This window comes from Amia ocellicauda, chromosome 7, assembly GCF_036373705.1.
Source record: "Amia ocellicauda isolate fAmiCal2 chromosome 7, fAmiCal2.hap1, whole genome shotgun sequence".
Lineage (NCBI taxonomy): Eukaryota > Metazoa > Chordata > Actinopteri > Amiiformes > Amiidae > Amia > Amia ocellicauda.
In genome coordinates this window covers 39580032-39594169 of record NC_089856.1, presented here as the reverse complement: position 1 = coordinate 39594169, position 14138 = coordinate 39580032, and the positions used below count along the sequence as shown (strand labels likewise).

Sequence of the window (14138 nt, the reverse complement as noted above, 5' to 3'; positions counted from 1 at the left end):
TTTGAAAAATGCCTTGGGCTGAAGAAACTCCATTAAGCAGTGAGGTTGTAATACAGCCCTCCGTGTATTAAATGCTGTTAATTCGCACTTTAATCTGGTGATGTGCTTTAGACATGTCTAGCTTTGTAAATTTCTGAACTTCTCCCAACACTGCCAACAAGCCCTCAGATAATTGTCCAGTTTTGAAATAAGGTTGACTGTGACATTATAGTTCCCACAGATTTGAATTAATACATCTGGTTTCACCATCAATACATTTGGGGCCCACTGGGCAAAAGACACAAGTTTGATTCCTTCCTCTTCCATTCTCAGAAGCTCTGCCTCCACTTTGTCTCTCAGTGCATAGGGCACAGGCCCGGATTTAAAAGATCTGGGCTTTACTCCTGGTTCAACATACGTTTCTATAGTTCCTACTAGTGTGCCTAGGCCCTCCTTGAATAGTTCAGTGTATTTGCCCAGAACTGATTGAAGGTTTGGAGGTTTATCAATCTCTTTTTTCTTGTAGCAGTCAAGAACACTTCAATTTCTGCAAAAGGTCCAACTGTATCAGGACTCTGTATGGATGAACTTTCTTCCCCTTCATGTGATACAGTGGAATAACCTCTTCAAAGTTACTCACATCACTTTTCTCTCTAAATCTTGATCTTACAGATTTTTTCAATCCCTTGTTGTTTCATTTTCATGCAGTGTGCTCACTCTTGTGGCAGGAGTGACATATTACCTCGGCAAATCATCATGTTTCAGCACAGTGCTTACTCCTGACTGTATCTGCAATTTTTGACATAGAAGACTGCACTGTTGAATCAGGTTTTGACTGCTGATGAAACCCCAACACACCTCTCGTTGTTGCTAACTCCATGACTCAGACTGGGTTCTGCAAGTTACTGGCATTGGATCTAAGGTGACAATTCGTGCAGTTTAACCGTACAGTCCTGTTTTCAGCTTGTCTGTCTCCTGTCCGGTATCAATACCACACTGGATGCCTTTACATCCTATATTTTCTATTTTGAAACTCCCAGCCTATGACAGCCACAATTGAATGTTAAATGGTCTGTTTCCATTGGTCATTTATTCCCTAATCAGTAAAAGGGTAATAATTAAAATGTATCTACTTACCTAGTTAAAACCTACAAAAAATGTAAGGAATCAATAAACCACAGCTAACCAGAAACTAGTAATCTCTCAAGCAAAAACAACACTTAATAAAGTATGGATTCCTTACCATGTAAGACTGGGAATTGGATTAGGTCTTCAGTGTGCTGAATGTGTGAAGCCCCTTTATAAGCTGTGGAAGGTAACTGCGATCACAATGAGTTTGGCTATATAATGGCATAGTGGGGCTTTATTTTCTATCTTATAATTCTCTTCTCACTGGATCTGCAAAGATTGAAAACATTTTGCATATCATACCCCTGCACAGTTTCCTAAATCATTAACTGCAGCCAATTGTACGCAGACTTGGCTGGGTTGTGTAACCCTGAGCTATCACAGAGTATGCTGAACACCGAGATATAACACTTGGAAACACTCTTCTGAAAACGTCCCACACAGAAACACAGACATAACAGTTCTTGTCACTAGGTCTCGAACAGATAAAACTGTTGTGGGGATATGGTGAAAGCCTTGGTGGAGTGATATCACAATTTATCTGAAGGCAAGAAGAAGGAGGAGAAGAAGAAGAAGGAAAAAGGCTACAGTGTTGTGTGTAGTACAGATTAAGGAACTTGCTAAATGACATCCTGATTTCTTTGAAACCAATGTCAAATGATGCTTACCAGATGACTACAACTCAGGGCTTTCCATTGTAGATATTCATGACCATGTATTAAGAGATTGCAAAATAAATAAATAAATAACTTGATAAATGTGTTATTCAAGTCCCAAACGAAATTCGCCATGGCTTAGTATCCTTGAGCAAGAAAGCCACTTTAATTGTTTGTATAAGACTACAACAAAGAGTCTGGAATGGATGAAACAATTTGAAGAGGTCTGAGTCAGTTTCTGGGAAAATTACCCAAGGGTGCTTCATGTTTAATTTTTCTGCAGTAGTCAAGCTATATTTATAATAGCCAATAAAGTGCATAGACCATGTTTACTAAATTGATCCTTGAGTTTTAAAGACATGTTTGAATATAAACATATTAAACAATAGGAATATTTGCAGATGCATTCATGATGGAAAAACTAACAAACCAAAACAAAGTCTTGTGTGATGACACATTCTGCAGAAGACCCTTATCCAGGATGACTAACAGTTTACACAAGCATTACAAAAGTGCAATAATACAATTTCGTTATTGTAATTTAGATAAGTTTGCTTATTACTCTCATAATAAATCGTCAATCTGATTAAATTCATTAACTTTGTGGTATAACTAGTTGGAGAGACCCAGTTGATTGCTTTATGCCATGGCCAGTACTACTCCTGTTTGATCTGTAAGTTGTTTTGAACAAGGTCTAAATCCGCAGATCGCATGTAAGGTCTGCAAGAAAGAGATTCAAAGGAAAACCACAGGGAATTTTCCATAATTTGTAGACCTATATTTGATGGTATACTGCCAATTATTCCCTCTACGACCCCTCTCTGTACATACATTTATCTGCATATCAGTGTAATGTGTATGTGTGCTCTACACACACTATTTATTGGCCAGGCTTGTACGTTTCACCTGTAGGCCTATGTAGCCTAATAATGACATTTATTTTTTTAAAGTGCAGCGATGGACTGGTGTCCCGTCCTGGGTGTATTCCTGCCTTGCACCCTATGCCTGCCGGGATCTGCTCCAACTTCCCCGCGACCCTCACCAGGATAAGCTGTTTGGAAAATGGATGGATACATATATAAATAAATCAACAACATAGCTCATATTGCCTGACTTTGGATGTATTAATATATATTATATTTATAGATATGTATAATATATAATTTGTATATAGTAATTAGAAGTTTGGTAAAATAAAAAAAACAGAAACAAAATCTGTCAAAATTAAAAACACCAAGCTCAGTCTTTTGCTCAATCTAATCTCTATCCATTTAAAGATCTAAAGATAGCTGGCATCCAACACCGTTTTGATTTTAATTTGGATTGGTTTTGCGGAAGATGGATTTCAGCTTGCTCTGCAGTTCTTCTCTAAACTGTTCCCCCACAAGGAAATAGAAGACAGGGTTAAACACACTGTGAGAGACCATGACCGGTCTTGTTATTATGTACACACTGTGTATGTACACCATTGTGCTTTCAGAGAAGACTGACATCCGCGAAGCGATGCGGATGTTTCTCATGATGTGGTACGGAGTGTACAACACAAGAAACATAGTGGCTGCAAGGATGACCAGTTTCTGGGATCGCCGAAAGGAAGAGTTCTCAAAAACGTCGTTCCTATTTTTTAAGAAACGGACAATCTGAAAATAGAAGTAGCACAGGATGACCATAGGCAAAATAAACATAGTCACTGTGAGACAACAACTGTAGATTAAAACATCCTTTGGGCTTTTTCCCAAAGACCCAAAGTCCCGGCAGTATCTTGCATTTTCCCCATTGGTGTTAGGACTTTGAAAGGTTAGCAGGGGTATTATCTGCAGTTTGACCACTATCCAGATTAGAACTGAAGTGCAAACAGCTGTTCTTCTCTGTAATAAAATATGTGTCCTGAAGGGATATTTTAAAATCAGGTATCTGTCAATGCTGATGCAGGTGAGAAAGAGAATGCCAGAGTACAGGTTTACATGCAGGATATATGTGTTGAACATGCAGTAATGATAGGAAACATATGCCATCTTGTTGGAGGCACAACTTCTCACCATCTGTGGCAGTGAGCACAGGAAAATTAAATCCGAGAGAGACAGGTTGAAAAGGTAGATGTTGACACTTTTCCACTCCTTGATGCAGAAGAGACAACCAAATATAACGACCACACTGCCCAGAACCCCGAAACAAAACTCCAGTGCGTACATCGTTGAAAGGTAGTATTTCTCCAAAATTGTATCCAACAGCAAACCACCTGAGATATTGCTCTCCTGTTAATGAGTAAATTTGTTACAATCAAGCTTATATTTACACACAAGGATTTCAGAACAGATGTGCATCTACAGATCAATTGATTGATTCCACAAAATATTTCACGAATGTTCAATATTGTATATTATTGTAGTTCTAGAAACTCCTCTATGGTGTCAATACTAAAAGCTCACTGCACATGATATTCAAACATCTACTCTGGATTATACATATATACACCATTTGTACATAATAATTTACACCATCTCATTAGTTAAATGATAATATTCCCTTTAAATTGAAATTTAAACAAAATCAAATTGTAATGGACCTCATAGTAGGTCATTACAGCCATTTCTTCTCCAATACAATTAACTTTTAACTGAGTTCTAACTAATAGCTTTATGTAAGATTTACCTCACCATTGTGCTGATGACTTTCTGGCTCCTGTTTTATTCACTGTTAACAGGGAGTGATAGCAGATCCAGGAAGTTCCTCATCCTGACACACAAACACACGCTGTGAGCATCATAGCGCAATGTTATTGCATTTTACACATCAAGGGACAGTTTGTCTATGTCTATTTTAGGGTATGTCTGAGCATTCTTAAATTTACATTATATTCAAATTAGACAAGGGGATTTCTACATGTGTCATTAATATAAATGCACAAGCTAATGCTCACCAATATGCAAATTGCCTGGACATTAATGACATTATTATGATATAATTACAGTTCTGTTGTCAGTGACAGAATGGAAGTAATGGTAACCATAAAATCCAATTGGATGCCACAGATTGGATAAGACTTGCTTTATCCTGTAGAAAGGTGCAGGTGCTTGCGTGGCATGGCTAAGCTATTTTGTATGAGACATTCATTTGGTACCAATGTTGTACTTATTGATGATTTATGAATATGTAATAAATACTTCATAGATGCATTATAAATTATGTATAGCTTTTCACTGATGATGTTATATATAGTGTTGCCTTTGTTTACATTTATTTCTGCCATAACTACCTGCCTTATGCTATAATTAGCATTAAAGTGCAGGAAGTGATGACAGAAATGTATGTTAAGTAGTCTGGCCTAGTTAGTGAATATTAAAGGAGAATGTTTTACACATTCTCCTCCCTCCCCTGTACTCCACTCTCTGGAGGCCAATGGAACTGCCATTGGGCTTCCAACAAGGCTGACTTCATCTCCGCCTTTGCCTCCCACCACTCCCTGGATTTCCTCGCTCTCAACAAGACATGGATCTCCCTGGACAACTCAACCACCCCTGCTGCCTTATCCTCTCTCTTTGTCCTGTCCCACTCCACTCGCCTTACCAGGTGGGGAGGAGGAACAGGGCTCCTGCTCTCCCCTTCTCTCCTCTTCTCTGTCCCCCACTGTAGAGCCGTTATTAATGTTTTATATAAACTGTATTATGTTTTATATTGATAATAATATGCAGACTGAGCTAAGTAGTTGATCAAGCTAGCAACAGGCAGTTGTTTAGGGCATATCCTCTGGACATTCTCCTTTCCACTTTGACTTCTATTTTTGTATGATAAGAGAAATGGCCCACGAATGTATCAAACATGGGTTTGTCCGTTTGTGGATTTCCTGTTTCTCCTCTCAAAGCTTAAGATGTTACCTCATTGAAAACTCATTAAGAAAACCACAAGATTGTACAGTTTGTATGCTGTAACAGGACCAGACATCTGCCTCCATGATGGCCTCCTCCCTCGGGAAGGGCAGCCTACAAACTTTTTTTTTTTGATTGGATGAATGGCCACAACATTCTACATCATCTTCCTTTAAAGCTGCAGTCATGTTTGTAAACATTAAGAGTCTCTGTTGGAGAGCTTTCATGTTGGGCCTTCCAGGCCTGGCATATAAAAAAATACATGTTATCCTCTGTGCATCAAGACTGGGTTCTTCACCCCCTCTCTCTCCTCTATCACAACCCACAGCTGCCGCAGAACAGAAGTGGAAAAGGACCAAACTCCCAGCTGCCCTCGAAGTAAACCGCTCTCTACTGTCTACATTCTCCTCCTTACTCACCTCAGCCAAGAAGTCTTACTTCCAATCACTCTTTGAATCCACTGTCAACAACCCCCGCTAACTCTTCTTCACCTTCCCCTCCCTCCTTGCCCCCCCTACCCCTCCTCCTCCCTCATCTCTCACTGCTGATGATTTCGCCTCCTTCTTCTCCTCCAAGATTGCAGACATCCGCAAGCTCTTCAACAGTCCCCCGTCCTCTCACACGCTACTCCACTGCTCCGCTCCCTCCACTGGCTCCCGATACCGGCATGCATTCAGTTCAAGACACTGACCCTCACCTACCGCTGTCTCGACCACACTGCACCAAGTTACCTTCAGACCCTTGTCTCCCCATACATCCCCTCCAGACCACTGCGGTCTTCCGGTGCCAGAAGACTAACTCTGCCTCCTCTTCACTCTCTTTCCTCCAGAGTCACTCCTTCTCATCCCTGGCCCCTATATGGTGGAACGACCTTCTCACTGAAGTTAAAACAACAGAGTCCTTGACCTCCTTCCGGCTCTTACTCAAGACACATATTTTCAGACAGTACTTGTAATATTAGTCCTTTTAATCCCTGTTAGATAGCACTTCATAACATTTTAACATGCTTCTTGCATTATTGATTGATTTTCCTCGTTGCTCTCTTTCCCGTAACCCTTGAATGTACCTTACATCTTGACGGCACTTAGCTTTACTTTCCAGGATGTATGTCTGCACTTACTATACTTAACTGTGTAAATTGGAAGTTGTAAAATGTATTATATCTTGAATAGCTTTGTTTAATGTAAATTTGAATTTGTAATGTTTAATGCCTGAACTGTATTTTTACACTTTGTATTGCACTTATGTTGTAAGTCGCCCTGGATAAGGGCATCTGCCAAGAAATATTAAAAAAATATGACTGCAAAATATGGTATTTGAATGTATATGATTTTCTATCCACCCATTAAAAAAAAAAAAAAAAAACTTTATCCTGTACAGGACCACAGCAAACCTGGCCTGGTAGTCATTGGGCGCATCCTATAGGTTTATTCCACCTTACATTTTATTATTCATTTGACTTACTATCAGTCTCATTTGTCTGATTTAGAATAAAGATAACATGGATGGCATATATGATGATAACATTTAGCTGTAGTTAAGGGTTATTTCCCATTGTTTCTGTTTTCAACAGGGGTTTCCTATATTGCAGCATGGCCAATTTAGCTTTGCAGTACTTTCATTTTCTTTGTTGTAATCCATAAATTACATGCACAAATCCAGAAGTCTGCCAGTAGAAACATTTATTTGCAATAGCTTATATATACTACACAACATATACAGTATAAATTATATACACCAATTATATTCTTATTAACCCTAATATGCCTTCATTGGGCATTATGTTTAAAGGGAGTAAACTAGATTTCTCCCCCTGTAGCAACAGAGAAATGCTTCCTTTCCGTGTCCGCTTGGTTATGATACATCTTGAGCGTCCATGTCTGTGACTATGAACACTGTAGAATGTAAATTCAAACATATAATCAGAAATCCTTTTAATTGCGTTTTACAATACTAATCCAAATCCATAATCTGCAGTAAGTGGAATTTTCCCACGACCCCTGTGATCTGGTCTCTATGCTTTACGGACAGTACAGACTGAGCACAATTCCAAAATACAAGCATTACTCATTTACTCCAAAACAGAAACCTTTCCATTATCTTTAACAGTGTTAACTGTTAAAATTGATTCAAAAAAGTAATTTTAATTAATCAAGTTGCATACCATTTCAAATGGCCATTTGAGCAATTCTCAGGGAGATGTGAGGGCCATGGCCATCAAAAATGAGGATCCTCCTAGAGCTCATGTCTCTGTTAATATACATTTTACATACACCGTCTATGTAAGTGGGCTTAAAAGGAGCACACTGGGCTTAATTGGAACAACAGTATAATTTTGTAAAAATATAAAACCTATTATGTATTTAGAAACCAATTGTTTGGGCTATAAATAAATACTGTAGACTACACCATAAATGTAATATCTTGTACTTATCTTGATTTCATCTAATTTTCATTTACATTTTACTCAGAAGCACTGTTTCTTGTGGTATAGTACCCTTTAAGCCCACTTTGGAAAACTGTGAATTTGACAAAAACTATAGGTATGTACTACTATTCAAGGTTAATTTAAGATTAATATAGCACAAAATGAATTGGAAAATGCAAGCCAGCAATACTTGTGGTGTATTATATTGGTGTTGCACACAACTATATGTCCCTAGCATGTTGACTGTGACGTGTTACTATCATGAACTCTCTAAACCAATGTTTTGATTTACTTGCAAACTATTATTAATATTACTGTTCTCTGTTTTAATATGCATATTTAAGAACATTAATCTCTTATATGTACATTACGAATTTGATTTTACCCAAAAAGAAAATGAAAACATGTTAAAAAAGGTTTTTTCTGGGGTCCCCTGCACAGCAAAGTTATTTATTCACTTTCAACATGGCTACTAGGAAGTGACAGCACTTGATGAACCATATCATAAATAAATCTGATTGGCTTAAAATAAAAACTGGGATGGAAATGACAAATGCATGTATTGGTGGAGATATTAAGCAGCAGAACATATCATACTTTTTCTTTTTATTTGAAGTCAAAATGGTAGTGGTGGGCTTAATGGGTACATGGGCTTAATAGGTACACTTACCCTATGTCTTTTCTTTTGAGCGAATCACCAGAGTTTACATTCTCACCTGCATTCACCCATATTCAAACAACTGGGCGTCCCCACCTGTGTTCCCTGCCCTATGAGGAGTTTAAAAGACCAGCTAGAGCAGCCCAGAAGCAGCAGCCAGTGAGACGAACATCTTTGTCTGCCGACACCAGCAGAAGGGGAGAAGGCAGACCAGACCCGAGCCTGTGAGTATAATATAAGAAATGTAAAGGTTTAAAAAATACACACACACTGGAATAAATGATCCCAAGTGTTTATTATACAACATTTTGACCTGTATGTCAGGCATATGAAGAAGATCATACAGGTTGAAACATTGTATAATAAACACTTGGGAGCTTTTACTCCAGTGTGCGAGTATGTTTTCAACCTTTATGCTGTATCGGGCAGATTTTATTTTTGCAATTGCAGTTGAGAATAGTTGTAGGGATTCTGGCAGCAGTGAAGATGTTTCTGTTAAAGAAGCTCCCCACAATTATAAATAAATATTTCCAATATAATCAATATAATTATTGGGGAATAATTATCAAAAATCCAATTATGAATATCAAAGCATTGGGGAATGGGAGGTTTGACAAAATAAGTGTTCCGGTTGACATTGCCTAGGCACTGATCCATTCACAAAAGTTGAAAAGGGGACGGCTGTTGAACCCTGAGTAAAGGTGATCAAAATGCCTGTACTTCTAAGGCCAGTAAGCACTGTACAATTTGATGGAATTGATCACTTTTCTTCAATCATGAAGAAGGGAAGATGCAGGCTGTGTGCTGATTGGCAAATGTTGGTACATTTGTGACGAATGCAATCTTCGGTTGTGCATTGTAGTTGGGGCAAATCCATGTAATTTACTTCAGAAACTTCCACTTAAAATGAGTCTCGGGGTTATGATTAGAAGGAAACTGTTGCATAGATTTTTTATGTGTTCCATTTTAGAGCATTGTGCATTGGGGGATAGAATTAATAAAATTGGGAAATATTAACATATGTTTAAAAAAATGCTGTACTATGATGAATTGTGACCTATATGTAAAATAAATACAAATACAAATATTTTCCTAATGCAAATTGGATATGTGACTCTTTAAGAGTTAATTTGACTCTTTTATGAGATCTGATTAATTATCCAAATGCACATATACATCCTGGCTTGGCACGGCACCTGTTTGAAACATGTTGTTTTTTTGTCCCTGAATAACAACAACCACAACTTAACTTCTCTTGGTGAACAATTATTCTAAAACAATGAATGAATTGGATTTTAAGGTGAAGCTGCTGTACAATCAGTCGACTTGTCTGAGCCAGGATGAGGTAGCCTGCTAGTTTTTATTAGTGCTACATTCTCAACAGGGTTTTAATATAAAACTGTCTGTTTTCATAACTGAACCATGGGGCACTGCTATTGTTAAGGACGTTTACAAATTAAAACAATAACAACAACATTCATGAGAAATGAGACAGTAAAGTGGATTTGAATTCTAATTAAACAAATACTGCACTCTCAGAATAAATATAAAGATCGGTATTTGATTATTGTTATTTATTTGTTGTAATATGTATTTTCAACCTCATTTTTCTGTGTCTGAACCTCCATTTATTAATCTTGATAGATGCTGTAGGATGTTGAAAGACTATCTTGTACTTGCTTGTTTAATTAGGAGGGCTACACACACTAAGACCATTACAAACCCTAAACAGTGCATTGTCCCGGTACATAATACAACAGGTATAACAACAAACCTAGCGCTGGACAGTTACAGTCTTTTAGGTGTTAGAGGTAGCAGTAAACAGACAATGAGGGGAGGCCTCTCCAGAACACATCTTTAATTATTTTCATGAAATTATTCAGCAATGATTTCTTAGTGATACAATGTTAACTGATACTCAGTTGCTGGATATGTCCCTTTTCAGTTGAAATTAGATATTAAGAAAATATGTCATCACTGTCTTATCTCCACCTCACATGATTAACCGAAATTACAAGACTCTGATGGCTGAGGGATCTTTATCTTCCGAATTTAATTTGTAATTTAGCTATGGAATATTTTACTTAATTTATATACTTATAATATTTAACAGTCTTTATACAATTATATTTAATTCATCACATAGACTAGGTGTCTAAAAGGAGCAGGAAATTACATACACACACAATGTTATGATATAAAGCACAATGTAACAATTGTAGTATTATAATCTGGAACTAAAATAGATTTCATTGGGATTTTCTGTCACTGATGTACACAAAGTATTACATAAAATAGATGTTGGAAATAAATTATATTATCTTTATTTTTAATGAACTGCAAATAAAAACGGAAGTCTTGACTGTGTAAGTATTTACCCCCTTTGCTATGACACACAGAATAGTGTCAAATAAAGTGTCACTGTATAAAATACACCTGTTTCTGGAAGGCCCCAGATTATGTCAGAGAGCTTATCCAAACAACCACACCTAAAAATATTTTTAGGCCAAATGTATGTGGACACCTGCTCATTGAACATCCATTCCAAAATCATTGCCATTAATATGGAGTTGGTCCCCCCTTTGCTGCTAAAACAGCTTCCACTCTTGTTGAAACATTGCTGCGGGGTTTGCTTCCATTTAGCCACAAGAGCATTAGTGAGGTCAGGCACCGATGTTGGGCGATTAGGCCTGACTCACAGTCGGCGTTACAATTCATCCCAAACGTGTACAATGGGGTTGAGTTCAGGGCTCTGTGCAGGCCAGTCAAATTCTTCCACACCGATCTCGACAAACCATTTCTGCCAATTCCACCACTGATCACTGTGTTCATACTCTCACACAGAAACTGCATAGCTTTATGTCTTTGAGATTTTCTTTATTTTAGAAACAACCCCCCCCACAAAATAAAAACAGTATTAAAGAAACAAGTGACATACAATGAATTATAAATACAATATAAATAAGAGTATTTCACGAAACAACTATATGACACCTTAGTGCAATATGCATAATACAGCATTGTTCTACAGCCTTACTCGCCTTGCCTTTCTTGCAGCAAACAAGTGACATAAAACGAATTATAAATAAGTAGATGGTTCGTGCAGCACATTCAAAGGTAAAAGTGTATTTCTCAAAATTATGTTATAGGTTAGGTTATTCCCCAAACACCTGAACAATCTTTCCAACATTCCCTAATTAATTTAAGGTAAAAGTAACTGACATTGACATTGACATTAAATGAGCGAACGTTACTAGTATCGTCTAAAGTAAGCTGGCTAGTAGTAACACTGCTCCAACGGTAAACTATGCAATTAGATACACTATTCATTCATCACATCACATCACCTCTGTCCTTATCCCATTTTTTCTCCTCTTCTCCTCTTGTTTTTCTTCCCTGGGCACCAGAGGGCTTTGGTCTTTTTGACATGTTTTGAAGTGGCTACTGATGCTAATGTATCACTGCTTCAGATAACTGAACTCACCCCCCTACAATCAGGTCAATCTATGAGAGTGGAGGTTGGGGGGATGCGGGTAACACAGAAAATATGGCCTAATAAGATATGTATTTATGTTGTTGTGGGGGCTTTTGCTTTTTTTGTAATATTTCGAAGTAATGGTATTAAAATAGTGTTTGTAAAAATAAGTAAAAGTTAAATAAAATATAAAAAATCTTCACTCATGTTGGCACCCCTAGTATTTGCCTATTCTGCCTATGCCACGGGCCGGCCCTGGTCCGTCAGTGGGAATAAAGGGTCTAGCCCAAACCATGAAAAACAGCCCCAGACCATTAATCCTATTCCACCAAATTTTACAGTTGGCACTATGCATTTGGGGTAGGTAACATTCTCCTGACATCCACCAAATCCAGATTCATCTATCACTCCAGAGAACGTTTCCACTGCTCCAGAGTCCAATGGAGCTTTACACCACTCCAGCTGAAGCTTGGCATTCCACATTGTGATCTTTGGCTTGTGTGCGGCACCATTTCATGAAGCTTCTGACTAAAGTTCTCGTGCTGACATTGCTTCCAGAGGCAGTTTGGAGCTTGGTAGTGATCGTAGCAACTGAGGACAGATGGTTTTTACACGCTTCAGCACTCGGCAGTCCCATTCTGACCGGGGCAACTCTAGCAGGACAGAAATATGATGAACTGACTTGTTGGAAAGGTGACATCCTATGACGGTGCCACGTTGAAAGTCACTGAGCTCTTCAGTACAGCCCATTCTACTGACAATGTTTGACCATAGAGATTGCACAACTGTGTGCTTGATTTTATACTCCTGACATAGACAAATCCACTAATTAGAAGGGGTGTCAGCATACTTGTGGCCATGTAGTGTATTTTTTATGCAGTAATCTCCTTCCAGTCTATGGTCATACTAGTATTTTAATTTTTTTTCATAATTGTGAGTTGTATTATACAAACAATGTATATATATATATATATATATATATATATATATATATATATATATATATATATATATATATATATATACACTCACCTAAAGGATTATTAGTTCAATTTCTCATTAATGCAATTATCTAACCAACCAATCACATGGCAGTTGCTTCAATGCATTTGGGGGTGTGGTCCTGGTCAAGACAATCTCCTGAACTCCAAACTGAATGTCTGAATGGGAAAGAAAGGTGATTTAAGCAATTTTGAGCGTGGCATGGTTGTTGGTGCCAGACGGGCCGGTCTGAGTATTTCACAATCTGCTCAGTTACTGGGATTTTCACGCACAACCATTTCTAGGGTTTACAAAGAATGGTGTGAAAAGGGAAAAACATCCAGTATGCGGCAGTTCTGTGGGCGAAAATGCCTTGTTGATGCTAGAGGTCAGAGGAGAATGGGCTGACTGATTCAAGCTGATAGAAGAGCAACTTTGACTGAAATAACCACTCGTTACAACCGAGGTATGCAGCAAAGCATTTGTGAAGCCACAACACGTACAACCTTGAGGCGGATGGGCTACAACAGCAGAAGACCCCACCGGGTACCACTCATCTCCACTACAAATAGGAAAAAGAGGCTACAATTTGCACAAGCTCACCAAAATTGGACAGTTGAAGACTGGAAAAATGTTGCCTAGTCTGATGAGTCTCGATTTCTGTTGAGACATTCAGATGGTAGAGTCAGAATTTGGTGTAAAAATCTAGCTAAAATCGCCTTTAATAAAACAGGCGATTTAAAACCCTAACTTAATAAAAAAGAAATACATATACAAATAAATAAAATGAATGCTAGTAAAATATATTATGCTATTATGATTGCACTTCCCATCAAATTACAAAGTACAATGTAACACTCTATTCTCCCATAGGTAAAGCGTGCTAAGGTAAGTATAACTACTCTGAGACTTTAGTCTCGATGTTTCTTTGGTTGTAACAACACCAGGGTTACTTATCTTTCTCAGG

At 37.9% G+C, this 14138-nt stretch overlaps 1 protein-coding gene across 1 annotated transcript; it reads right to left on the bottom strand.

Annotated features, from left to right (window-relative positions):
* Window positions 1-3076: 3076 nt before the first annotated feature.
* On the bottom strand, window positions 3077-12673 carry LOC136753951 (succinate receptor 1-like). The gene is made up of 2 exons (XM_066710330.1): window positions 12530-12673; window positions 3077-4018 (listed from the first exon to the last, which is right to left on the bottom strand). Exons 1-2 carry the CDS (start codon window positions 12671-12673, stop codon window positions 3077-3079), a joined length of 1086 nt encoding a protein of 361 aa, XP_066566427.1.
* Window positions 12674-14138: the final 1465 nt, after the last annotated feature.